Source organism: Amblyomma maculatum, unplaced genomic scaffold, assembly GCF_055883805.1.
Source record: "Amblyomma maculatum isolate TAMU_Amacu unplaced genomic scaffold, ASM5588380v1 scaffold_18, whole genome shotgun sequence".
NCBI classification, from domain to species: Eukaryota; Metazoa; Arthropoda; class Arachnida; order Ixodida; family Ixodidae; genus Amblyomma; species Amblyomma maculatum.
The window spans coordinates 10,575,195-10,601,266 of record NW_028146743.1 but is presented as its reverse complement, the minus strand read 5'-3'; the positions used below and the strand labels follow the sequence as shown (position 1 = coordinate 10,601,266).

The following is a 26,072-nucleotide window of genomic DNA, read 5'->3' as shown; positions in this document are numbered from 1 at the left end:
CTTGTTTTCAGTTCGCGCTTTTATCAGCCACGAATGTCAAGCAACTTGCCCAACTTTCTGCTCTTCTAATTGACCTCTTCTGCATTGTTACCACTGGGAGCGACTTACACTTCTGCGTAGCAGATGATCTACGTCTTGCAGGGTGTCGAAGTTGGAAAGGCTGAGTAGGTCCATACTTATCTGCTGGCAGGATGTTGTTGACAGGATATGCCGTAGAGATCCCACAGCCTTGTTAGCGGCATTTTGAGGCGACGGCACCAGAACTCTTGCGACAGTGTGCTACGTGAACCTTTAGTAGGCGAGCTCTGTAAAGTTTTTCTTGAATTCAGTGGAGGGTAGAAGTAAAGTTGAAGTGGCCAGCTGCTGGTACGCCACTCGAAGGTTGTAGAGCTTAGTCATGGAGATTTTCAGGGGAAAAGAAATCTGGTGCCTCTTCAAGCGCGAGGTTTTTGTTCGCGGATACGCCGTTGTTCAGACAAAAGGGGTGCAATCCACGTGCGATCACTGCGAAGGGTGGCTTTCCAGTATACTTAACGGGGTGCTGCAAGTCTCAGCGTTACCGTTGCCAAAAGCCTCCTGTGGTTCTCGGTGTCAAAAAAGGCGCTTTCATTATCCTCTTCCGGCAACGTGGTAACATAGACTAATAATAGGCAGTCTACAGTGGTGCGATTACGTCCAGACTTGTACACAGCGGCAACGCGAACCCCTGGAAGCGAAGCTCCAACGAACTAGGCGGCCCGAAAGACCTTTAAAAGCGGCAAGCCAACACAAAACGTAGTGAGTGCTCAATGATGGGAATGGTGTGGTGTAGAAGAAGGGGTCTTATTCTGATGTGGCCCATATTAGCGCGAGGCAATCCACCTCGGTAGTCAAATAGTTGCCCTCAGCCTTTAAAACAGAGCGGTTACATAGCAAATAACTCTTTATGCCCCTTCTTTTACGAGTATGACTACAGCCCATGCTGCATACATCAGAGTAAATCTCGGTCTCAGCGCCCCTATCGCCCTACTGTTGTCGTTGGGCCTGTGCGTGAGCCACTTGGTTCATTGTGGCGGGAAGTCTTTAGCCGCGTTTTGCGGTGGCGTGTAGTCGTGGTCTAGAGTTCTGTGGTCAAGGTTTGAGCTATACCCGAAACCTCGCAGGTTTATTCACAAACCACATGTTTTAATGACGCTACTTGAGGTAACGATTGTAGAAGTCTGAGAAGTTTCTGGCGAAATTCGCGGATAACTTCCCACAGAAATTTGTCCCTCGTTGAAAGGGCATCCATCTGACTAGCGGAAAAAAAACGCGTAGCTCCCGACTGGATTAATTAGCTGCGGCGTCTGGTGCCCTCGCTATGGTTGCCACTTTTCACTATAAATTCAAGAACAGTCATCGGTAGGTTCTGTACGATGCCGGCACAAAGCTGCTGTTCAATGCATCACCTCAAGAACATTAATTCCGTTCCTTCTCTGACTCTAGGGTCACCATGACGAAATAGGTGTTTTTTCTTTTGCGATGTGACTGGGTCATTGAGGTTCTGTATGAGCTATTTCGGCAGTAGATCAGCTCGCTCTCTTTACGGACTAAGGTTATAGACGTCCTCAAGAGTTCCGTTTTTAATTCATCTCTTGAATGCTGGAAACATTCACGGTTTTCGTAGCATCACGGGATCGGTGTGAAGAACTCGTGCATAGGTTTGTGCACATTATCGCATCTGTTAAACGCCGTTACGCGATTAAATTGGTTCTGCCACACCTCGCTGGAATGTATGGCATGTCTTTCAAGATGGGAGGATTACAGGACATCCGAAGAATTACTTGGGATGATGTCGTAGCCGCCGTTGACAACGCTGCTTCAGATGGGCGCCGTTGCTTCTTAAGTGTTCTTCTTAGTAGCTTCTTAAGTTGCTGACTGTGTTCACATGACAACCCTTGTTCACGGCTGCTGCTTCTGACAGTATATTATAATCTAGTATGCTCGGATACTTCCTTTTCTAGTTTTGGAACACGACCCGCACTTGTGCGACGACTTCAAAGAAGAGTCCATAAGAGCTCAGCATCTCCACCAAATCTTCCATAGTTGTGACGGCCGTCGAGCAAGAAGAAGGTAGCAGGCTTTCAAAGAAACCTTAGTGAGCGAATTTGTGCCGGCGCATGACCTGAACATCGGCGTCATCAGTAGCGGCCACTGCGCTCAGTGGAGCTTGTATTGGGACTAGAAAATGAATGTACTTCAGGAAGCGATTGTCAAATCCTCGCCCTCGAGCAGAGGGTGAAGTCTGGGAGTGATTGCGTATGCCCCGCCTGATAACTTGCTCGCCGTGGAGTGGAAGCTACGGGCGTCTTTTCACGTGCTCACTAGTTAACCACACTGGTGTCAAAGTAATCGTCTAGCTCTCGTAGCTTCTAGTCCATTCAGCAGAGGTTGTGATACGGAGCATATCTAAAGCGCTTAATTTGATCGGCGAGAGCTGGTTTAGATATTGTCGTTGTTGTTTTTTTCTTTCAGCACATGCTACTTCGACCCCTTTTTAATTCATTTCATCGCGGAGTGCACGGTCCCGCTGCTAGCCGCCTTTAGACTGGTACCATGCCTTTCCTTGAAACTGCTTATATAACCACTCCGCCACGATTCACTGTCTGTCTCCTCGGCAGAGTTAGGACGCCTGCACTTCGAGCTCACATGCCTCTTCGTCACCTGTTTCACCGCAAGAACTTCAGTGACACCACGCTGCTCGGTTCGGCTTTTTATCCCCTATGCGAAGTCATGCGCGTGTATCTTTGCCTCGCCTGTCCTTCTATTACACTGTAGAACCCAGTGTTGACTGTATCATACGATGTTTATTCGCAGAACCAACCTGCCATGCAGCGCCATCCCGTGAGAGGCGTGCGAAACTTGTCGCCGATTCCACACACGCGACCACTGCTGAAGGCCTGCGATAAATGGCTTTCACTATAAATCCAGGCCCCACTGGGCCCGACGCCTAAGGGTTACAACTGACAACAACATCAGCTGGGGAAAATGAAGAAAAATCATCTGGGGCGTACGAGCCGCTAAGCTATACATTCACAAATAAGTGGCGCATAAGGGAGAATACGGTCCTTATCAGCAATTTCATTTGACTTTTTCATTAAAGCCAGATAACTAATCAGTAATGCCATCTTTATCTTTATGAGATAACTAATCAATAATGTCATCTTTATCTTTATGAGAGTAAGTCGAAACTTTCTTTAACTTTCTTGTTCGCATCGATGGCGCAGCGAAAGAGGGTCCGGAAATAGGTAAGCACCCTCAAAGTACCGGATGATTTCAGCTTATGCTGTCTGCAGCCGTACTCTCACCTCTGCTGCCTGCTCAGCTGCTTTCACATCTCCCTTCGCCTACCTGGCATAAAAACGTATCCTGGCAGGTGCAACTTCAGAAAGCTTCACCAAGCCTTTCAATATTCGACCGACAATATTCGAATATTCGAATATTCGACCAGTATCCTTCTGCATGAGCACGGCTTCTACGGTGTACCTGCCGCAAGTTTTACCGGTCATCGTTGTTCCTAGCAAATTTTTTGCAGCGAGTTGCAAAAAGCTTCTCTGAAAAAATAAACGGAATACAGCTTTCTACATGACATCAAAATTAGACAAGCCTGCACATGCACTTAGGTTTTAGAAACGTTTTGCTAGGAACGTGCTCAGAATTACAGGCATATTACCGCTGACCGTAAGTCGAAGCGTCGCTTTGATTTTCGAATTGCCAAGGAGGATGTTTGTCCTACGTTTGCAATGAACATATCCCGACATTCTTCACACAGATGGTCGTCGTGAGACGGTTTTCGTTTTTTTGTTTTGTTTTGTTTTGTTTTAGTAGGAACCTTAATATTACTTTTATTCAAGCATTCAAACCAGCGGCAACTCTGCAAATTGTCAAATTGTGCACTTGCTTTGCGCGCAGCCAGCGAGAGGGTACTACGCTGTTTTTCTCTTTCATATAAAAATGTGCAAAATAGGAATATCTGGGAAAGAAACACGCCGTAACTAAACCAAAGCACGAACAAAGTACGCATTTTTGTTCATATTTCGGCTGAGTAAAGCAATGATGTAAAACATTTCTTACTTGGGTTGAGGAGTTTTTGCACATCTTCTGCTGTGCAATGACTAGGAAGGCAGAGGCCAAGGCGGATGAAGGTGTGGTACAAGGTGTAGGACTTGCGAGCCAGGTATTTGACAACCTAATAAATAATTTGGGCATTAGTCACGCAGTTGTAATAACTGATTAACACTAGTCACCCGCAGCATCCCTGTGAGTGGATTAAAAGAAAACAAATCACTCCTCTGCCCCGCAGAACACCGATTTTTCCGAGGTTCTTATACGGGTTCTGATACGTGGAGGGGCTCTAAAACACGTTGGGCATCATGACAGACAGCATAATAACGTTCCCTTCATGATCACGGAATACCTCAGTGACCTTCAAACAACCTTCTACTGCGCCAGCTGCGACCTCATATCTTAGAAAACTTCCTATCCTAATACGCCCCCTCACTTACGCCTGCTGTTTTTGTTTTTTATTCAGCAACCCTGAGAAAGCTCTTGTTAGCTCCCCTTCGCAATGAATTAATGAATTATTTAATTCTTGAACTTTACACTTTAATATGGGCGGACCACAGACGAAACGCTAGAACTTTGTAGCTTGAAAGCATCTGTGACCCAGTAAAAAAAATATCAAAGTGGCTTAGAAAGCAGCTCGCAAACAAACAGGGCTAATAATGTACAAGGAAAAGGCATAAATAAAAAAACGTCGGAGGACCATCAAACACAAGAACATATGATAAAATCAACACTTGAAGCTAGTCGGTTCTGGTAAAAAAAGACAACTTTAATGCCCTCAGAGATAAGGTAAAGAGATTTTCCTTTGAAGTATAATTGTTTAAAAAATTAGGCTATGAAAACCGTTGTGCCAGTTTTCCGTAATTTGTTCTTGTGCGTGCCAGAACTGATTTATCCGTGCTTTGGGTGAAGACACATTTCTCTTTTGGGTTTAATTTAGAGAGAGACACAAGAAAAGCGGCTGTTGTGGGAGAAGAGAACCTGAGATAATATATTAATCGGTATTCAAAGAGGACATTAGTAGGAATAATCTCGTACCCTGACTATGGTATATTTCTTAATTTGGTCTTAGGGTTTGTTTCCACCACCTGCGCATACACTGTATCAAGGGGCTTTAAGCGCGAATAATGAGCGTCCAATGCGTGATTTGCTCTCATTATATTAAGTATGTGGCAAATGAATTTAGGTGGGTTGCTGCCGCTCAAAAGGTTTGTACGAAGAAGAAAAACCACATTTTTTTTTTCATTGCATCGCCATTGTACAAGTGTAAACATGCAGTAAGTACGCCACGGACATTTAACATTTATACATTATTATAGTGTTTCGCCCTATGAAACATTAGCTATATACCGCCTTTTATTTGAACGGTAAGGTTGCAGGCCCAGTTGTGAAGATAAATGGGGTCCCGTATTTGTCTTTGCCATAGTAATTCCCATTGATCGAGGGATCGTGACGTCACCAAATGACACTTGATAGCGCAGTAAAGGGTTAAATCGTTACGTATATCTCACTGAGAAGGTCTGAATTTAAATATTAGTGAGACGCGCAATAATAAAAATAAAAGGAAGTGCACATTCCAGTAAATTATGTGTACATAGAATAAATTCGATCACCACCGAGCGGAATCGAACTACCCACCCCTGCGTCGCAAGTCTGGCGCTCAACCTCTACGCCGTAGAAGTTCATTTTCTCTGTGAGAAAAGAGCGCCTTGGATTTGACACTGGGCCAGTCACGTGACTTGGGCGCAGTGGAGAGAATTTCTTGAGGGACTTTGTAATGCTATTGCGCTGCGCCTTCTTAAAGTTGAGTTAGAAGTCACCAAACTTTAGTTGTTGTTTTTTTCTGTCTTTTTGCCCTGGTTGGCTAATTTTCAACACTTGTTTGGAAAATAAATATCCCACACGAGGAGCCACATTCTCGGTGAAAGTCCAGAATGAGTGCGGGTAATGCAACAAAATTTTCTATTAAGTCACTCAGTCCTTTTTGTGAAATAAGCATTACGCGATGTCGAGAGGATTCATGCTAGGGACAACTCCGCTCATTAAGAAGCGATCTTCGCTCTTACATTCTCAACTTGTGCGAGTACGTTGTGTGATGAGACATGCTGATATTGCGCGATTGGAGGCTGTTTCGCATGCGGGCCATCAACAGAAGGAGATTGAATTCAACTAGGCTGCAGTCTGCGGAACTTTCTTGGCATTAAATTTAATTCGCACAGAGTGAGAGAATTTTCAAACCTTTGCTGCTTATAAAGGTCGTCAAAAAAAGAAATAAACATTCAGAACACGCTGGAAAATAAGCACAGAATCTCAAGTCAGAGAGGTTCCACGGGCGTCTGAACGGCCGTTTGAGCGTGTCTAATGCAACGTTTTGGAAAATAACACATCATAAATGGCTGCGCCCTACTTTTAAAGCTTCGCAAGGATATTACACGAACACAGGCTACTACCGTAAGCATGTGCCGCTTTGTGAGCTTTCATGTCATTACGCTACATGTTTTCTCTACCCTTTAAGACTGTTCAGGAAACTAGGGGACCGTGTGTTGCGCAGCTGACGGTACCAGCATGAAGTCATATAAGGAAGCTTCCTTGTTTGTTTGTTTGTTTGTTTTTCAGTGACACTGATACGACAGCGAATGTTCCAGCTATAGCAAAAGAATTCAGTTGGAAAGGAAACTGTGCAGCCAGGAGCCGACCGGTTTGCACGCGGAGAAAGCCGCTCCTGTTTCATTAGATACAGCGTTCTCTGCCCAGCTTTCCTCATTGTTAACCGAGGAAGGCAAGGCGGAACGGAGTTGACGATCGCCCTTACGGCAGCTAACCAAACGTAAGCTGATGGCTTTGAGAACATTTTCTTTATGGAGTCCAGCTCAGTGACGTTTACGTAAACTTATTAGGCAATTACTTAGCTGCCAGTCATCGCTAACGTTCCGATCATGTCATCCGGCACGCGAAGCGATATACAGGATCTTGCACTTACGCTGGTGTCGGAAAATCCCGCAGGATTGACGATGACGGCTCCGTGTCGAATGACGTCGGGCTTGACAGGCAGCGGGAACCGGATGGCCACGCCGCAGTACTGACCGCGGAAGTCCTCCAGCTCGGGGTCAAAACGGTTCGGGAATCTCAGGTCCAGGCATGTGTCGTAATCTCCCAGGTCGGTCACCGTGCCCTCGAGGATGCCGGCAGGGAGCTTGCTCGACGAGTCCAGCACTGAGGGTTTGGACAGAGCGCACCAAGGAACTCAATATCGGTAATAACGAAGTATTGTAACTCGTGGCTTTTACAACTGCTAGCAAGGGGTTGAATGTGACTACCCAATACTGCAGCCCCTAGTTGTACGTTCCCGTTGTTCCGAAATTGAGTGCTGGAGACTGAGCCTGCAGCCATACACACATGCTGCACACGCTCTAGGAGAATAATAGAACGAGCGAATATGTTCTTTTGTAAAGGATACACAACCACGGCGTGCATTTCGCTGCGCCATAGTCTTATGACCTGACGACGTTATGCGCTCAATTAAAGTGCGTGTTAAATTTCGCCAAATGGACACTACTACTGGGCCACAGGTGAGTAAGCGGTGCCAACAAATCAGGCAGTGCATTTTTCTCTACTTAGAACGTTAATCAGTGATTTCCCGTCCACCCTCAGCCAAAATACTAATAAAACTAAACTTTTCATGCACTTCTCGAGCCGTCAAGACAGCTAGTGCAGTCGTAGCGGATCGCTTAGTTTTGTCAGGTTAGGTACGGCTTGAGACAAGTGATTTCTCTGTGCAGAGGTAAACTGACAAAAGAAACGACAAAGCTCACACTAGCGGCCCTCCGAAGCCTAATTGGTCAGCATCAGTTGTAGCCTCACTTATAATACTGGTACAACCTATGTGTTCACTTCAATTCCGGATTTTTAGGCTGTAATGAAAAACGCAATTCAGATTCGCCCATTTTTGATCGTAGATATGTGATCCACTAGTATCGCTGTCGCTTCTTTACCGTGGAGGACACAGGAAGCCGCTTTCCGCTAAGCAAACATTTAATATAACAGAACTCTGATGTTTCCTCGCATTCTCAGAAAACGAATGAATGAATGAATGAATGAATGAATGAATGAATGAATGAATGAATGAATGAATGAATGAATGAATGAATGAATGAATGAATGAATGAATGTTATTCCGCTTTTGTCGTACAAAAAGCGTTGGTGACAACACAAAACGCCGTTCGCAATGACCACTTGACGGGCTTCGCCACCCGTAAAGTCGACGCGATGACAGCTGCGGCAGTTCGTGCGATGTAAAATGAACAATTCACGCGTTACAAAAGGAGCTGGTATTATGATACAGAAGAAAAGTGCACAATGAGAAGGAAGGACGGAAATGAAAAATATAAATGGTAGACAGATGCATTTCTGGTCCATCAACCTAATCAGTGAACATTTCTCGGAGCAAAGAATGTGATTTTCTTTAGGTTGCTTTAAAGAAAATTATCCAAACACATTGACCGTGTATACTTCAACTTAGAGAAACCATAGTTTGTTCTACACCTGGGTACTTCAAACGTTTCAGGGTTCTTTTTAGTATAGGGTGTCTTGTGTGGCACCAGTTGTACAATGCGGGATAAAAAATGGGTTATTTCGTGCAGTATACTTCTTATAAAAACAAGCAGACATGTACTCGAAAAGCTTAATGACTGGAATTACTTTGTATTTTATCCGTACGGCACGAGTTGGGGCGTCATAAGAGGAATTTGTAATAACGTGTCGCATTTTCTTCTGCAGAACAAAAAGCTTTTGCAAATTGGACATAGCGGTATTTCCCTATATCAAATAGCAATACCCTAAATATGAGAGAACAAAAATGCATAGTAGAAGTCAAGTAACGTTTTCGTGGCTAGAATATCTTTATTACGAGATATACCTATGAATTTAGAAAGATTATTGGAGACCTTGTTTATGTGAGCATCCTACTGTGGGCGTAAAATATATGCCATCATTATCAGCCGGACTACACCCACTGCAGGGCGAAGGCCTTTCCCATTTTCCTCCAATCCGCCTTTTGCGCGAGGATGTGGCGCCATCATGCGGGAGCGGGCGGGAAACACATTGAGCGGCAGTGTAGCAGACGACGCGAAAGCGCACCATACGAAATGGCCACGCCAACGCTGGTAGAAAGCGAAAGCTTCCCCCCTTTTTTGGCCTCGGAGCGGAAAGTAGTGACAGTGATTGCAGCATATCATGTTCACCCAGTATGGGGGAAGGTAGAGCGTTTTCACAATCCACTCATAACGCACGTACGCATATACTATCTTCGTATTGTAAGAGCGTGTAGCGCGGGCCGTGTTCGACGTGACAGAATGAGACGCTCTCAGCGTGCGGTTTTTCGGAAGACAGGAGAGCGTGGGGGCAGAGAGAGAGAGAGAGAGGGATCTCAAAGGGCAAAGCAGCCAGGGGTTTGTTGATGCTGCAGAGCTAGGTGGAATCGTACGTCTCCTGTGACTTTGAGCGGCGCATATGCGCGGGGTGTCTTGAGTTACCGAGCACAATGCGGTCACCGCGGCGCCGGCATGGTGCAATGGGCGTCGCTTCCTCCTCGCGTCATCTACAACCGTGCAGCTACAGGATTTTATCCACGAAGATCGGCAGAGAGGCACATATACACACCCCGTGAAAAGGGTATTGTCCCGGCCGGAATGCACACCTGCAGGAAACGCGCTGCATTTTTCTGGCAGTGGATGATTCAGAGCTGTAGCCGGTTTCTGGCCTCAGGAGTCAGAACGGATGTGGTCGCAGTGGTGAAAAGGTTCTCGGTGCGCAGAGAATGGTCATTCTGTTGTGAAAGGATCTCCAACGTTCATTTCTGCCTCCGCCGCGATTTCTGCGGAATCAACAACTTGGTGACACATGTGAATCTCCTACATATCGGATGCGCATCTCGGTCAGGAACCAACCCTGTTCTACGTCCAGAGCGATCCACTCTGCAAGTGAACGAGCATGAACCCTCCAGGAGACTCATTTATTGTGCCGGGCGGTTTCCTTGCCGTTGCAAATGGTTGGACGTAGACGACGATTATCAAGCTCCCTAACGAAGTGCATCTGATTGCGTACACCAAAGGAACAAAATCCGGATGCTTTGGCGTGCACGAAGGCGAGCCTTTAATTAAAAAAAAAAATACTGTGCGTTGTGCAAGAGTGTCAAGTGCGTCATATGCTCCGAGCGGCAAAAACACAGATACCACAGGTATGTATGCATCTAAACGACATATGCATGATGAAAAGTACCTACTGGAGTTTTAACCCAGGCTGTAGCGCACCAGGGATAGCTGCAATGAGGATTTTTTCGGTGCGTGATTGCTTTAGTTGCGCCGGGGCCTGAAAGCGATGTATTTTGTCCTTTCTTTTCTTTATGTGCGAAGGGGCCGGTAGCGCAGATATCACAGGTGGCTGTGTGCGCTAGACCGTAATATTTAGCATGTTTTATCGCGACTGCCGCCTTACTAAAAAGAAAAGAAAAATTGGGCGTTTGTTGTGATGCACCGCCGTTCGCGAGCCGAGTGGTCGAGTGGTTGAGCTGGTCATGAGGCTCGCGAACGGCGGTGCATCACAACAAACGCCCAATTTTTCTTTTCTTTTTAGTAAGGCGGCAGTCGCGATAAAACATGCTAAATATTACGGTCTAGCGCACACAGCCACCTGTGATATCTGCGCTACCGGCCCCTTCGCACATAAAGAAAACAAACGACAAAATACATCGCCATCAGACGCGCCAAACAAATGCTCATTGCGGCTATCACTGATGGGTTACGGGCTTGGTGCAAACTCCGGTAGATACTTTTCATTATGCACATTTCCTTTAGATGCATACATACCTGTAACGAAGTGTTTTTCGCACAGTCGAGAGTACGCAGTAGGTAGCTAAGGTCGGCCATTCACATCTTGTTGGCCGCGGCTCGGCGAAGGAAACCTGAAAAACCGCGTCTTGCATCTTGGCGCGCTTAGAGAGTGGCAACCGTACGCGGCAGATGTTGTTGACATCGCTTTGCCAAGCCTGTGACGGCCACCGTGCCGCCCGGTGCCGCCAGCCCTCGTGCACTGGCGGCGCCGAGAAACGCCGTCGACGCCGCTCAATCTGTTTCCATCGGTCGCCGCTACGACTTCGCGCATGCGCAGAAAACTCGCGCAAAAGGCGGATTAACCCGGTCCTATGGTAGTTGCATCCACTTGACACCTGCGAATTTTTTAATCTCATCCACCCATCTAATCTTCTGCCGCCCCCTGCTACGCTTACCTTCCCTTGGAATCTAATTGGTCACTCTAAGACCGTCGGTTATCTTCTCTTCGAACATGTCCTGCCCATGCCCATTTCTTCTTTTTAATTTCGACTAGAATGTCAGTAACTTGAGTTATTCTTCTAACCCACACTGCACGCTTCCTTCAACTTAGGTAGAACACTTTTCGTCAACCTCCATCTTTCAGCCCCATAGGTCAGTATTGGTAGGATGCAACTGTTACACACTTTCCTTTTGAGCGATCCCAGTAAGCTGCTAGGCATTATGCTTGAGTACCTTCCAAATGGGCTCCATCCTAATCTCATTCTTCTGATTATTTCCCTCTCGCGGTCCGAGTCTGCAGTCACTACCTCTCCTAAGTAGACATATTCGCCTATCACTTCCAACGCTTCGCTACCTATTTTAAACTGCTGTTCATTTCCCAGACTGTTCAGCATTACTTTAGTCTTCAGCATAATATACTTTAGACCTACCTTCCTGCTTGTCTCGTCTAGATCATTTATAATTAGGTGTAGTTGGTCCCCTGAGTTACTTAACAAGGCAATGTCATCAGCGAATCGCAGATTACTGAGATCTTCTCTATCGACCCTGATGCCTAGCTGCTCCCATTCTATGCCTTTGAATACACTTTCTAAGCAAGCTGCAAATAGCACTGGGCAGATCGTGTTTACTTGCCAAACACCTTTCTTAATTAAAATTTCATCACTTTCTTTATGCAAACTATGGTTGCTGTGCAGCTAGTGTAGATATCTTCCAGTGCTTTCACATATGGCTTACCTACACCCTGATCTTGCAATGCCTGGATGACCGCTGAGGTTTCGACTGAGTCAAATGCTTTCTTGTAGTCAATGAATGCTATGTAGAGGGGCTGGTTATATTCCGAGTACTTGTCTATCACCTGATTTATAGTGTGGATATGATCGATGGTAGAGTATCCTTTCCGAAATCTTGCTTGATGCTTTGGTTGATTAAAGTGTAAGGTTGTCCTGAACCTATTAGCAATTACCTTGGTAAATACCTTGTACGTAACTGATAGTAATCTGATTGGGCTGACAATCTGTGCCAAGTGATGTGAATGATTGGACATATTCGAATCTTGAGCCACCGAAACATATAGGCGGCGCATCCCTACTAGCTTGTCCTTAGAAGGAAATATTATTGCTTTTAAGCACATATATGACTTGAAAAGGTTGAGGGCATGGTCACGTGAATGTCGATAATGCTATAATATGATGCCGTTATGCGCGTTGGGCTCTTTTTGACGTTCTGGGAGCTGTTGGATATAAGCAATATTGCGAATTCTTGTTGCGCAGAACTGTTGGCACTCATGTCTCGTTTAAAATCTCCTCGTATACAAGATAAGGAATTATCTGACAAGAAATTGATTCCTTTTTTTTTTTTTTTTCAAAAACACGAAAGAACTGGTTCATACTACCTTGTGTTGGGCGGTAAACTACAGTAGAGGATTGATGGCTAGAATTAACTGTAAGCATATTAATATTCTGGTCGCTCAGACAGTGTTTTGATAAGATCTGGCACGAGTAGCCTTCTTTGACTAGATGGGCTGCCTACCTAGAAAGAAAGTCTGGTATCCCGGAATTCGAATAACGTCACTGTCAAAGTGATACTATGTTTCAGGCAGCATGATTAAGTTGTCAATTGATCCGTTTTATTTAAAACGCAATGCATGTTGAAGTGTAGCATATGCAAATGTTTACCACGCTAATTGTTTCTCAGAAAGCGGTTGAATTCACATGGTGCCAAAATTGCCGCCTCTTCCATATTAGCCAAAGGATCGGGATAAGATGTGAAATATCCATTTTGAAACCGCTCTTGCATGCTGCTGAAGTTAATGAAGCATATTGCTACGTGGTGTCAAGCAAAGACACGGCACAACATGGTGACAGGATGAACGATGATTTAATGTATGGCCTAGGGCGAGGGCTCCTCTCGCGCCGCTGCCGACCTCCTTCTTCCCAACACTTTCCGGGGCCACCGAGCGATCGTCCCGATCGATTCGTTGAAGTCGATGGTGACGTGATGGTGTAGATGTTCAAGAAACGATAGAAGAGAATTATGCGCTTGCCACCACGATGACGATGAACACGATGATGCTAGGTGATCCGCCTCCCCTGGAGCTGTTCTACCATCCGCCACCAGAGTACATGGGACCGATGGCTCGAGGTCGCGACGAGTGGCTGGGCGGGGGTTGAGTGTACATGTCGGGTTTCTTTGGGTCCTTGGGGTCTTTCAGGTCCTTCGTCTCGGGTCTGGGTGATCTGTCTGTCCTTCTTGTCTTCAGATCCGGGCTGGGGGCTGGGCGGTGGTAGTTGGTCGGGTCTGGGCAAGAAGGGCTTGAGCGAAGCTGCTCGGCGATGTCCCAGGGTCCTCTGTCGATGGTTCCGGCTTACAGATGGCGTCCATGCTCCATGGCGAGGATGAGGATGACACACCCCGCACCTCCACCAAAATGTTACGTGGTGACAAGCAAAGAGACGGCACAACATGGTGACAGGATGATTTAATGTCTGGCCTAGCGCTAGGGCTCCTATCGCGCCACTGCCGATCTTCTTCTTCGCAACAATATTTTAAGGAAGCACCCTATTGTCACAGTGTTACCCATTTACTGTCACCGCCATGCGGTCGGGCTCGCTTGACTAACACGGTGACACATGCTTGGCCTTTTTGTCTTTTCCGATCGCGCGCCGGTTGGCTCAGCCGATTCTGCTCTGCTAGTGTGCATTAGAGGTGAGCAAAATTCGTTCGGTAAGTTCTACCAGCTTTCAATGAATATATGCAGGGAGAGATTCATACCTGTGACAGGCAGTAGGAATCGTGGCGTTTTGGTTTTTCTCGTGATCCATGCCGATTATAGTGCACAAAGGCGGGGCGAATGTACAGGAATAGAATAAGGTGTAAAATAAAGAATCTGCTAAGTCACGAGATTATTATGCATTTTGTAGTTCACTTAAGCAACAAGCGCGGTTAAATCAAATACGGCTATGAAATAGAAAACTTTGGAAGATACACGGATATCTGCTGTGAAAAGCCGCTTACGTCGTCAGCCTATACGAAAAAAGCACAGGCGTGCGGTTGACGCAGTTCAAACCGAGAAATCGGTGTCATTGCGTTCCACCACGTTACCCCAATGGTGAATAACGTGTATGTTTGCGACAATGTGTCGAAACATGTAAATGTTATCGGAATTTTTGCTGTCTCTTACTACAAAGTCCTTTAGTGGCATGGAAGGAGGCACATTATTTTTTAATATTTTTGGACAGCCTCACCATGCTATATGTATCCCACTACAATCTGGTCTGGTACCATATTAGTGCTTTGCTCAGACGTGGATAAGATAAAACTGCTCTATTTTTTAGCTGCCCTAAAGAAAATAATTGCCTGTATCTCGAAGACTAAACATAAAGCGCATAGGAAACAAACACAAGAGAAGCAGACACAGGACACACAGCTTCTCTTGTGTGTGTTTCCTGTGCGCTTTATCTTTAGTCAAGCAATACACCATCTAGCCCAATTTCAAGTTTTGTATCTCGAAGGATTGTCTTTGCGGTGTTCAGAGAGGCGGACATTGTTTAGAGCTCTCTCTCTCTTTTTCTTTGTCTTGAAACAGAAACGAACATTGAGCTTTCTGACAACTTAGTTTTGAATTTAACAGTGCTATTAAGGATCAGCATTTGGAAACAGTAGTCTTGTGGTATTGGTTGCAGTTTTTTAATGTGATCTTGTTTAAGTTTTCTTTAACGGAATGGGGCAGTTCTGCTTAACCATGGCAAAATAATCTGTCTTACATTGCACCCGAAATTTCATTTTGTCTTCTTGTGGTGGTACCCCGAGTGCTGACGCTTCTCCATGCAATTTGCAGGCATATCCAATGTGCATCCTTAGGTATGTCGAATTGTCGGCTGTTCTCAAGTCGTTGGTGAAGCAGCGCTGTCACTATAGCAGTTAATGACGAGAATGTGTTCGCTTGACTAACGTGCAAGGTATTTCTTGCACATAAAAAATAAATAATTCATGCGCAAGATCTGGAGGCATCCACGGAAGTTGAAGCGTCAATTGGAGAGAGCTTTGATTGATAATTTAATTAGCTTTAATAAGAGACAATCCTCATATCCTGGGTTCCAAGGCTGAAAGTAGAAGTGAAGTTGTTTTCGTAGTATCTGCCAACTAAGTTCCATCGCTAATTTTCGGGCTTGTGTTTTTATATGAGCAGCACTTGTCATTTCACTGCTTCTACCCAGCCATACAATGATGCACTGTCCTGCTCTGTGAAGTCATTGTAAACAAAGCGTGTTTGCACAGCGCTAAATGTAAGTGAGCTACGGTACTTCTTCGCGAGGCTTCAGAAATTGTTTTCAATACGAGCACTGCCGAGAAGCGCTGAACGCATGACTGGCATTAGGCAGAATTCCGTGTATATGGGGTGCGTCACTAGTGCTCATTTGTGCAACACTGCTAAAATACTGGTGCAGACCTGAGATATGAAATGAATCATTACTAAAAGTAAGATCATACACGTTTCCACACGTTTCTACACTTATAATACTTTTTCTTTCAATTACCTGAGTGGGGTCCCCTTGATTCCGTCACATCATATAAGTACCTAGCGTCCATACCATATGAAACTAGCATGGTCTACCCCTATCGAATACGCGATTAGTGACGCCAACCGTGTGGTAGCGTATCTACATCGCAACTTCTCTGCAGCTCGATTTCACCCAAAATCACTTTATAAAACACGAACGCATCCTGAACTAGAATACGACTGAACCCACGAACGCCGTTTTAACTAAATATTCTCATTCGAAATATTTATAACGCGACAAAGAAAACGTCATTTGGTGACGTTCTGTCGTCGTTATTGAGCCAATGATCAAGTAGCTTTCTACGAGTCTTGAAGTATGCGACTACGTTACGGAAAAAGAGTGACCAATACAGAGAACAAAATAAATCCAAAATGAAAAATGGATAGTGGATCCTTATAGCATATGTCCCCAGCTCACTGTGTCAAATTGTGCATCTTGTACAATCCCCTGCTCATAGTCTTTACCACCGCTGCGTTATAAACTGTTTAAAATAAAACATTTGAGAATAACGAACAACAGCAACAATTTAGGTTACACGCAAGAAGCACTCCCTATTCAGCCGTAATTTGTAGCATATAGCGTCGTAGTACATTCTCGCATCGAATAGTATGAGCCCGAGTGACCATCCGTGTTCTGAAGCTCTAATAATGCTTACGATCATATTATTCAAATCGCACAACAAGTTCGCACCTAATATTTCTTCGCAAGCAAAAGAAACAGTCTCGCTTTTCTAAACGCCCACTCAGTTATCCGCAGTCCACAAGATTTTCTTTGAACCCTCGCCATCCTTCTTGGTAAGTATTACCGCGCCTTTTCATAATAATTGCGCAAATAACGTGTCAACGAGGAGTCGCTTTTTCCCTCGACAGATGACCAGATCCCGTTCGTGGGCCCCTCATATAAAAACGGGGGTTACTGCACAACCTACAAAGCTGCACTTCACAAAGTGCATGGACCACTCGAGTATATTTGCTATGTCCATGGTGGTGTATAAGCCTCTCAAATGAATTAACCTTAATGAACACTTTCACTAATGCGTGCTCCAGATAAGGTCACAGACAACTTTCAGCCCTGTTGCACAGCCTTGATTTATCTGCAAAGCACAGAAACTACGAACATCCAGGGCGACGTCGTTTCGGTTCCGGGGTCAAGTTCACTCACGGCGATAGATTGACGTCATTCTCGCCATTGCAGCATGAGCATGTTCCCGCTGCCCGCGGTTAATGCTAACATTGCCAAGTCGAGCCAGCCAAACAGCTTGCGTTGCAAAAAGCCATATCAAAGATCCGATATCAAGTTTTTTTTTTTTTTACAAAGACAGCACAAATTTCTTACAAACTTGAGAAATCGAACGACCCAAATGATGATTCTGTATGTATTAAAATATATATCCAAAGGCTCACGAAGCACGCTCAAAGCTAAAGCACGCTAAAGAGCATCCAAAGGCACAATTTATCCTATATCAAGCTACGCCTTCAGGGATACTTTTAATTGTGATGCAACAGTGGGATATCTTAAAATACTGCAATGTACATGTTGATGGGAATTGCCTAAGCTTACGGGAATTTGCTTTTGAAGCTTCCCGTGGGCTCACATCGAGTAGGTAAAACTTCCACAAACGCTCAGTTGGCTGTGTTTTGAAAAATAACTTTGAGGCAACTAACAGTAGAATTTTGTGATATACTTGTATGGGATCAGTGGCAAACATTATCTATGCGTTTAATACGTGGCAAAATTTTGCTTCTGAAGCGTGCGCTGTGCTCAGAACGTGTAACTAGGACTGCAGTAGAAAGCCAATGGTACGCGCCTTTGAAAGTACATCGCGCAAAGCTACAAAGAGAGTATCTGTGGATACATTTATTGTTATTGTGAAATCATACAACTTTCGAAAAAAATTACATTATGAGCCCTTTCTCCACATCTGTCCAAGGTTACTAGTTATGCTCACAAGTGAATATACGACGTGCGTCAAGGCACGAAATATTTTCACCTTACACTCCTTTGTCTTCCCCGTCATTTCGATAACCTTCGACAGCTGCATACTTTATCGTGACCTCAAGGAGGACCGGAAAATGTCTGGTAGTGGTTCTTTTTTTCTTTTTTCCCTTAATCACCAATTCATCTCGGCTTTTCGTAACCATGGTAGCCCGCTTCATGGCAAATATTTTCTAACGACAGGATAAATACACCAAAAGTAAGTATAAATACAGATCAGTGAGAGCAAACGTCGTTAGAGCATCAAAAAATCGTCACAAGAAAAGACAAGAATTTGAATTATGCCCAATAGTGCAAAATGCCGATGACCGAAGAACCAGTGTGATGGTGACGCAGAGCCGAGGTCGAAGAACAAGACGTGCGGTCACACGACTTTGCGTCACACGAATTTGCGTCACGTCTGCCTAGGTAATCGTGGCAGATGCCGTTTCATATTCAGCTCGCTTCTCACGAACTGCACTGAACACTGGCACTTCCAAGGACCCTCAGGTCGTACGTAAGCTTCGGTCGCTTCTCCTCCTCTCTTGTCACGATTAAACGGCGTCCGCGCGCCCGTGGTTCCAAGCGACAATTTTTGTATGCCCACTTCACGCTACCAAAGGCAAAGCAAGAAGAACAAAAGCAGTAATGGAAACGAGTACTCAGTGTCACAAACGAAGGTTTTCAAGGTCTATGCAAGTATCTGACAGGTCGCGCAAAACCGTCGGAGAGAAGCCTCGAAACAACGCGATAGATCACTGTCGACACAGCAGCCTTCTTTGAAAGCTGGTGAAGCCATTGTTTCTTGTCAGTTAATATACCGTATTATACAAATAGCAATTGCTATTTTTTTTTAATTTCAATTGCAGTCATGTTACATTCCAAGTTTTTGTGCTATTTACAGTGGCTATCTCTAATTACACTGGGATATATATTGCACAAATGTAGTATAACGGTTGGATTACTTCACTGTATTGTGCGGTATAGTAGGTAAAGTGAGTACCCGATATCCAAGATTTTGAAGATTTTTCGTATACTCATACTTAAGATCGGAGAGGCAAGGATGAATTTAAAATTGAAAGGACAGAAAGGGGATATGCGGCTGCGTTCCCATTTTGAGTAAGGAATCGGCCATAAAAGAACTCTACTGGTCCAGTTTTATTATTTGTTTTCAAAGACCAGTAGAGCTCTGGAAATTGCTTGTGAAAAAGAGGTTCATATAAAAAACTCTTATTTTTATTCTGTGTCCTGCTCGGAAACAGGCAGCGCTGTGAGTGTCTCCTTCTGCTATACGCTGCCTAACTTAAATAGGTCGACAACAGAACGCAAAAGCGGTACTCACTGCTATGTGCAGAAGTGGCGTTAATGTGAATTTTTGCTGCGATGACTATATATACGGCATGCCTCTGCGCACAGGGCCGAATGCAATGGGAAACATCGACAGCTGCACGCAGCAAAGCACACTTCCATGATGAAGGCCAATATTCGAATTTATGGTTGCCGTTCAACCAGTGCATAGGTTGGGGTCCTTCGTCAGAATCAAGACAACAAAACTTTTCATTTTCTTTTTGTACATGATGCATGCATTCCCTATCCATTATTACGGCCAGTAATTGATGGCTAACCGTGAGCCTAAAAATGCAGCAGATATTTTGCATTTACGTACTGATAAAAGCATGTTTAACGGGCACGTTCCCATATTTTTTTTATTTTTTTTTTTTTTGCCATCACTTACTTTCACTAGCTCACGTCACAACGCTTCCACCTCGCAGCCGTCCCACTTCCACCTCGACAGCGCTGTCTCGAGACAGCGGTTAATAACAGAGCTGTGAACTTCGATTTTTCACACTGCGACTTGGAAACTTTTGTCCCCAATGGTACCTTATAGAGGCCAGGAGAATATTTCCACCAATTTCTTTTTCTTTATTAAAATTCGTGATATGGCTCTTTTGGTCATTTATTGTTTGTTCGGGAGCAAAAGGCGCATGTCATGGTGCGAAAATTATATTTAAAATATTCTGCCACTCGATTCGAATTCATAATATCAAAATAGGGGAAGGCTCCGTGATTACTGATCTTCTTTTGGCAGTGAATTGTGGTATAGCCGAAACTCGGGCATATAGGAAAAACAAAAACAAAACAAAACAAAAAAACAAAGTCTGCCTCTACGTCGGCGTAATCTGTCTGCATGAAGGGTCGGTGGTGGACAGACTTCTCTTTTATTTCAGGAAATTTTCCATCTTATCAAAGCTTAATTATCAGTGACTGTCACTAGAACGCTGTAATGCATAGACGTAGGCCACTCGATTCAGTATCTCTGTAAAGCCCCATACCTGAGTTTCAGGGCACGTCAGCCTCAGCCGTTTCATCAACAGTTCTGTCTCCTGAACATATCCCCTCTTTCGACAGTCTGCTTCCACTCGGTCTCATTTCAGGCTCGTGGTGCACCTCCTCGTCGACCGGGAAGAGGCTCGTCGGGCGAAAGGAGGCCACCTCCGCCCTTGAACCACATCGAGCGGCTGCAGATGGTGCCCGGAAAGCCCCCGCTACCCGCTGTCAATCGAAAAAGGATGGCGGCCAAGGTTCGCTGCGTGTCCCGGCGGTTGGGCGCGTTGCCCTCTTTCCCCGTGATGTACGCATAATCTCGGACCGCGCCAGAGAGCCGGAGATGCGTCAGACCGAGGGAACTCCTGCCGTGCGGATGCGCCTTCGCCAGACCGTGCCGCCACGCTAACAACCATCGCTACGGGGAAAGAACGCGCCGCCGCAGACGGTCGTCGCGAATATAGCACAGCTGCGCGACCTCTCCTAAGGATCGCGTGAGGTAGCAAGTTTGGCTAGCCAGGTTGATTCGGAGCTTGTGGGGAGCTCTCAGGGCAGATAGAAACTAGCATCCTGGCTGTAAGACAGCTTGGTAATGAGTGTGATAAGCGAAAAAACAAAAACAAAAAAAAAACAACAAGAAAGTCGATATAAATGCTTGATCTTCAATTTCCCAATTTCCACATCTTTTGCGGATTGCTTATCTAAGCACCACACGGGTGCGCTCCATAGTTCAGTTTCCAACAGACTACGTGATGGCTAACTGCTGTGATAGGTTTCGCGTGCCTCAGGAAATGATTGGAAGTTGACAAAAAACGTCGCAACGAGGGAAGGAAAACGATGAAAAGGCAACAGAAGAATGCCCTAACATTAAAACACAAAGCACTGCAATTTGTGTTTCCCCTTCGCCACCAATTATACCACTTCGGTCTGAGCCTGACATAAGTCTTGAGAGCTACATGAAATTGCCATGATTCAAAAATTAAAAACAAAAAAGGAGCGTAAGTTCAAGTGGCAGAAAGTGATGCTTCAAGTTCACTGAAGTGAGTGGCACAGAGGTAATAAAAGTTTATTCGCTTTAACCGGTGATTCATGACCCTCGCGAATGAACGTCGATTGCAACACTTGTAAATTAATTATTGTTTTGTAAATTTTGGGAGCCGCAGCGCTTCACAGACGGCCATATACTATTTAGTTGAGCGTTTTCCTTAATGAATTTTTTTTTTTATCTCTCCATAGTGGCAAAAAAAAAAAAATGGTTTAAGTTCATTGGCGGTATCGCGTCAATGTCAGCTATCTCGGCGGGTAAAGCAATCACAGCGATATTCCGCAGCAACCCCACAAAATAGCGAAATTAACCACGCAGTTCAACGTGCACGAGACCGCGAAAACTATCGGTGGATGAACGGACTGTGCTTCCATTTTAAGGCTCGCCTAAGTCCTGTTTCGTTTGCTCATGTGCTTCTGCTTTACCTCGTACAGACTTCGGCTTACGCTGTGCCTGGCAGTATCGCAATGTAAATGAAATTTCTCTTTGCTTTCAGAAATCGCGCATCCTTAATAAACGGTCATTAGACCGATGCTCGCACGAACTCTCCCATCTGTCTACGCACAATGAGCGATGTACATACATAATCTATACAGACGAAAGAGAGTGAAAGGGGTCAAAGCAGCTGCCAAGACATTAAGGTGGAAAAAGAAAGAAGTCGGAAGACCGGTTGCCCCAGCGCAAGTCGTGTTCACCCTCAAGAGCAGGCTAAAGACGACTGCTGCCAAATGCGGCACGCAGGGTCCTGTCTCGACGCCGGTCAAATTAGGGCTGTTGTACAAGCTGATGAATTTAACCTCGGCTGGAGAAGAGGTGGAAGCAAGCAACTATGGTGAGTATAGCAGTCGAAGAAAGTTGTATACTGAGAGCTGAATGTGGTGGATAACCAGTCAGGACATCCCAACAATAAAGCACGCAATAGAGCACGAAGTATTAGAAGACGGAAGCCGCAAGAAATGTTCATTTCCTGGTAGTGCAAATACGCAGTGGTGAAACGAAGGTGGTTTTCTGTCCTTAATGTCACATCGTCCCTTCAGGCAGCCCCCAAACTCCCTCTTACATGTGACTTCCGTACTAAAAAGACGGGAGTGGTTGTATGTCCATCGGAAAGACAACCGAGCGACTGCGCAAGCTTGAGTCTACCATCACCATCAAATAAGAAGCGAGCCACATAAGTAACACGTGAGGTCAGTAACAGAGGAATATTAGCTGCGGCAGATGAAGTGCAGGCTAGGCTCATTAGTAATGTCAAGTGTCCTGTTGGTGTTCATTCTTATTCGCCTCAAATACTTTCATTTTGCTGTTTCCATTTTATGTGGCTCGTTAGCTCTTAAACTGACGCTGACTGCACATGCCAAGCAGATCAGGCACCCTGGAAACAATAATAGAGTTGTGTTAGTTATAAAAACTTGTCATAATGGTGCAAGATATATGAAAAAAAAATAGTAAGAAATAAACGGGCTTTTACGACGCCAGAAAAAAAAAAAAGAAGAGAAACTGAGTTACTGGAACACGACTCATCGTTTTCATGAGAAAGTGGTCGTTGTAAAGGAAAAGAAAACGTGGCTAGTCCTCCACTCCTTTTCAAATTAATAGTTGGTTTGCCTGATTATTTATGCTGTTAACCATCGCCCCCCCCCCCCACCCCCATGGCGATTAAAGCTGAAAACTAACATTTCGACAATAAAATCAAAAGATATACCCAGTTTACATGCATAAATGCAATCTCCCACGAGAACCGCAAGACACAGCCCATTAGTGGCTTGAGTGTCACATTTCTTGCCACTACGGTTCGCTCCTTTCCCTCTCTGCGCTTCACGCTATACATAAGGCAAGTCGTCTCCGTCCTGTTTCCTGGCCGCGGCGGCTGCTTTTCGAGGGAGACGGAAAGCGCCTCCCAAACGCATCATTTGGACTCCGGGCCACCAGGGTCTGCGAGGTAACGAAGCCGCTGACACGGCTGCCGGAGCGCTTACTTACCGGGCTCCTCACACAGATTCCTCCGGCTTCGAGCATAGGCAACCGCTCCTGCGGTTTCGCGAAATTCTAATTGACTATTGCGAACAACGTCAGCTTTACCCGGCTCCTGCAAAGGGGTTGAGTAGGGAGGACGAACGAACCCTGAGGCGCCTGCAGACCAACACCTTGTTGTGTCCTGATATAGCTAAACATTTCGATTCCAAGATAGATGGGTGGTGCCCACACTGTGGGGAGACTTCCGATGTCTACCATATCGTGTGGGCATGTCAAACGAATCCTACCCTTTCCCTTATTCCTTTCCCCACCCGAGTGGCATGGGAGGCGGCCTTGCTCAGCTGCTCATCGCTAGGGTCCCAACGGGCTCTGGCGAAACGGGCGAGGGCGGCGGCTTTGTCCAGCGGGGTCCCGGACTATGGACAACACTCATGTAAAGGGTCCTTTTTGGGCCTGCACACTCTCATTTTCTAATTCAATGTTTTTCACCACCACCACCGCGCGCTGTGCGGTGTCCGTGCACGTTAAAGGACCCCAGGTGGTCGAAATTTCCAGAGTCCTCCACTACGGTATCTCTCATAGTCTGAGTTGCTTTGGGACGTTCAATCCCATAAACCAAACCAAACCAAACCGTCCTGTTTGCTCTAGGTGTGTGGTCAGAATAAGAAGCACAGAAACGCATAAATGCATGCCTTATTTTTCTTCGATACTTTTGTTTTAAAAGCCATAAAACATCCGTAAGTGCGATTTACGCATATGTATCATGCGCAAAAGCGGAGGTTACGTGTACAATGGCGCTCAATTAACAAACAGCTATTTAAATTGTAATTTCATCATTCTAATTTTCCTGATTTTATGCAACGCGACAATGCATTTCGGAACTGAACGAAGTCCACATCGAAGGCAAGATTCGCTTCGAATGTTCCTGAATTCACGCCCTGGTTCTTGACATTTATCGCGTTTGCGAAACGCCCCGACGTAATGTACCTAAACGTAAGACGTGCGCGGGTGTATAGCATAACGCCACTGCACTCCTGAGAGACGCGTGTCAATTTTAGAACCGGTGTTCCGTGTGACAGCGCGCAGTGCTAGCTGACCGGGTGGGTAAAGAAAGGTGGGATGCTAGCATGCGCGGCTTGCATTTGCTTGAGAAGCGATATTAGCGTATAATTCATGCACTTGAAGACGAACCATCAGAAGGGAGCATAATGGGCACGAATGAAAAGCAGTCCGTTGTGTGACTGATTCCGACATGGACTGCCGTTTTCATTGGCCATGTCCGTGGTGTTGATTTGTGTTGTTTCATCCAGCCTTGGTAGATTATTGGTTTTTCAATGCTGGAAAGGGATGTCAACTTTAGTCATCTGCATGTGTTCCTTCGGTGTAAAATGATGTGCGCAGTGCTGACAGAGCATCGTTCTGTTTCGGTGTCGTCTTTTCACGCGAGCATAGTTCGCAATGTCCATCTAGAGGAAAATTATTTTATATAAATAAACGTCACGAACTAATTCTTCGAGTGCTTGCAAAGCATCTCATGCAAAGTCTCAAATGCCAGCTACCTTCGTGTTCGAATCAGTTCGTAGCGAGATTAAACTAAAACACTGGGACGAGTGTACCCTAACGTCAAGCTCAAGGTGAGCAGAGCAGCCGTTTGTTCTTCAGCGGGGAAGGCAACCTGTCGCTCGAGACCTTGAATGTAGGTCATCTGAGTCGACGTGCACGGAAATGCAAGGCAGCAAACGAGCGCGAAACGCACACTGAGAAAACGTGCAAAAATGGCAAAGACGAGCGCTCCCAGGAGCCTACTAGGCACTCCGTGCGAATATACATGGCTTCTGCCGGAAAAGAATGAGGTTTCATGTCTTCGCACTGGGCTCAACTGCGGCTGCGGGGCCATTCGCCGCGGACTCATTCAACGCGTTTCCTCGTCGTTCCTTTTCTCTTCTCGAGGCGCGCGGCTCAAGCGGGAGCTGTCCGTCCTACCAGCGGGACGAACACACATCTATTAGTCCTCGATAGACCCGCCGCAATAGCTCAATGACTTCAGCTCTGGGCCTCTGAGCCCAAAGTAAATCTAAAATCCCGCCCGCGGAAGCCGTATTTCGACAGAGAGGTGCATTTTCTAGCATATGCGCCGGTGTGCCGGGCGATGTCGGGGCACGTAAGGGAGAATCAGTTTGTCACGCTCAATCTGGAACGCTCAGCTACGTCGTCACATGCAGTTTATAGCTTACGGGCTGTTCCGGGGAGTTTCACTGCGCACACCGCAGCATCATTACCTCTTCCTCCTTTCACCCTGTCCATTTCATCCCTCAAATTCTGTTCGAGTGTGCGCCTAGAATTAGCCAACTATGGCGTCACACTGCAAGATTTCGCAGACAGTGGAATCGAAGTATATCCGATTCATCAATGTCATTCAGCCTCTTTCGGTGCTACATAGTAACATATAATGTCGTTTCCAAATGATGGCAATTACGATCAATAAAAAAAAAATACTACAGTTAAGGGACATGGTTCCCCATAAAAGGTGTTTAAAATCACTGTGCAGCATTTTAAAGCTAAATAAAACTTTCTTGAGCAATATTATACGCACAAATTTGTCATGCTGCAGCGCTTAGCCGTCAAAATCTGAGCCAAGTAAGAAGTCATCCGCAAATCCGATAAACGTAAACAATCAATATGGTTGACACGACGGAGCGTGGATGCACAGCGCAGGAACGCATGAGACACGCGGAGCCTTCAGTGGACACCCAAAAGGTTAAACGCTCAGTTAGTGCTTTGAAT

General features: G+C 45.5%; 1 protein-coding gene across 1 annotated transcript in view; it reads right to left on the bottom strand.

The window, feature by feature from the left end:
- The window catches only part of LOC146171870 (nose resistant to fluoxetine protein 6-like), a 67,945-nt gene that overhangs the window by 30,187 nt on the left and 11,686 nt on the right, over nt 1–26,072 (bottom strand). The window contains exons 2-3 of the mRNA XM_084586351.1: nt 7,064–7,296; nt 4,093–4,207 (exon numbers count right to left, since the gene is read on the bottom strand). Coding sequence (XP_084442477.1) covers nt 4,093–4,207; nt 7,064–7,296 — 348 coding nt within the window. The remainder of the gene's footprint in view (nt 1–4,092; nt 4,208–7,063; nt 7,297–26,072) is intronic.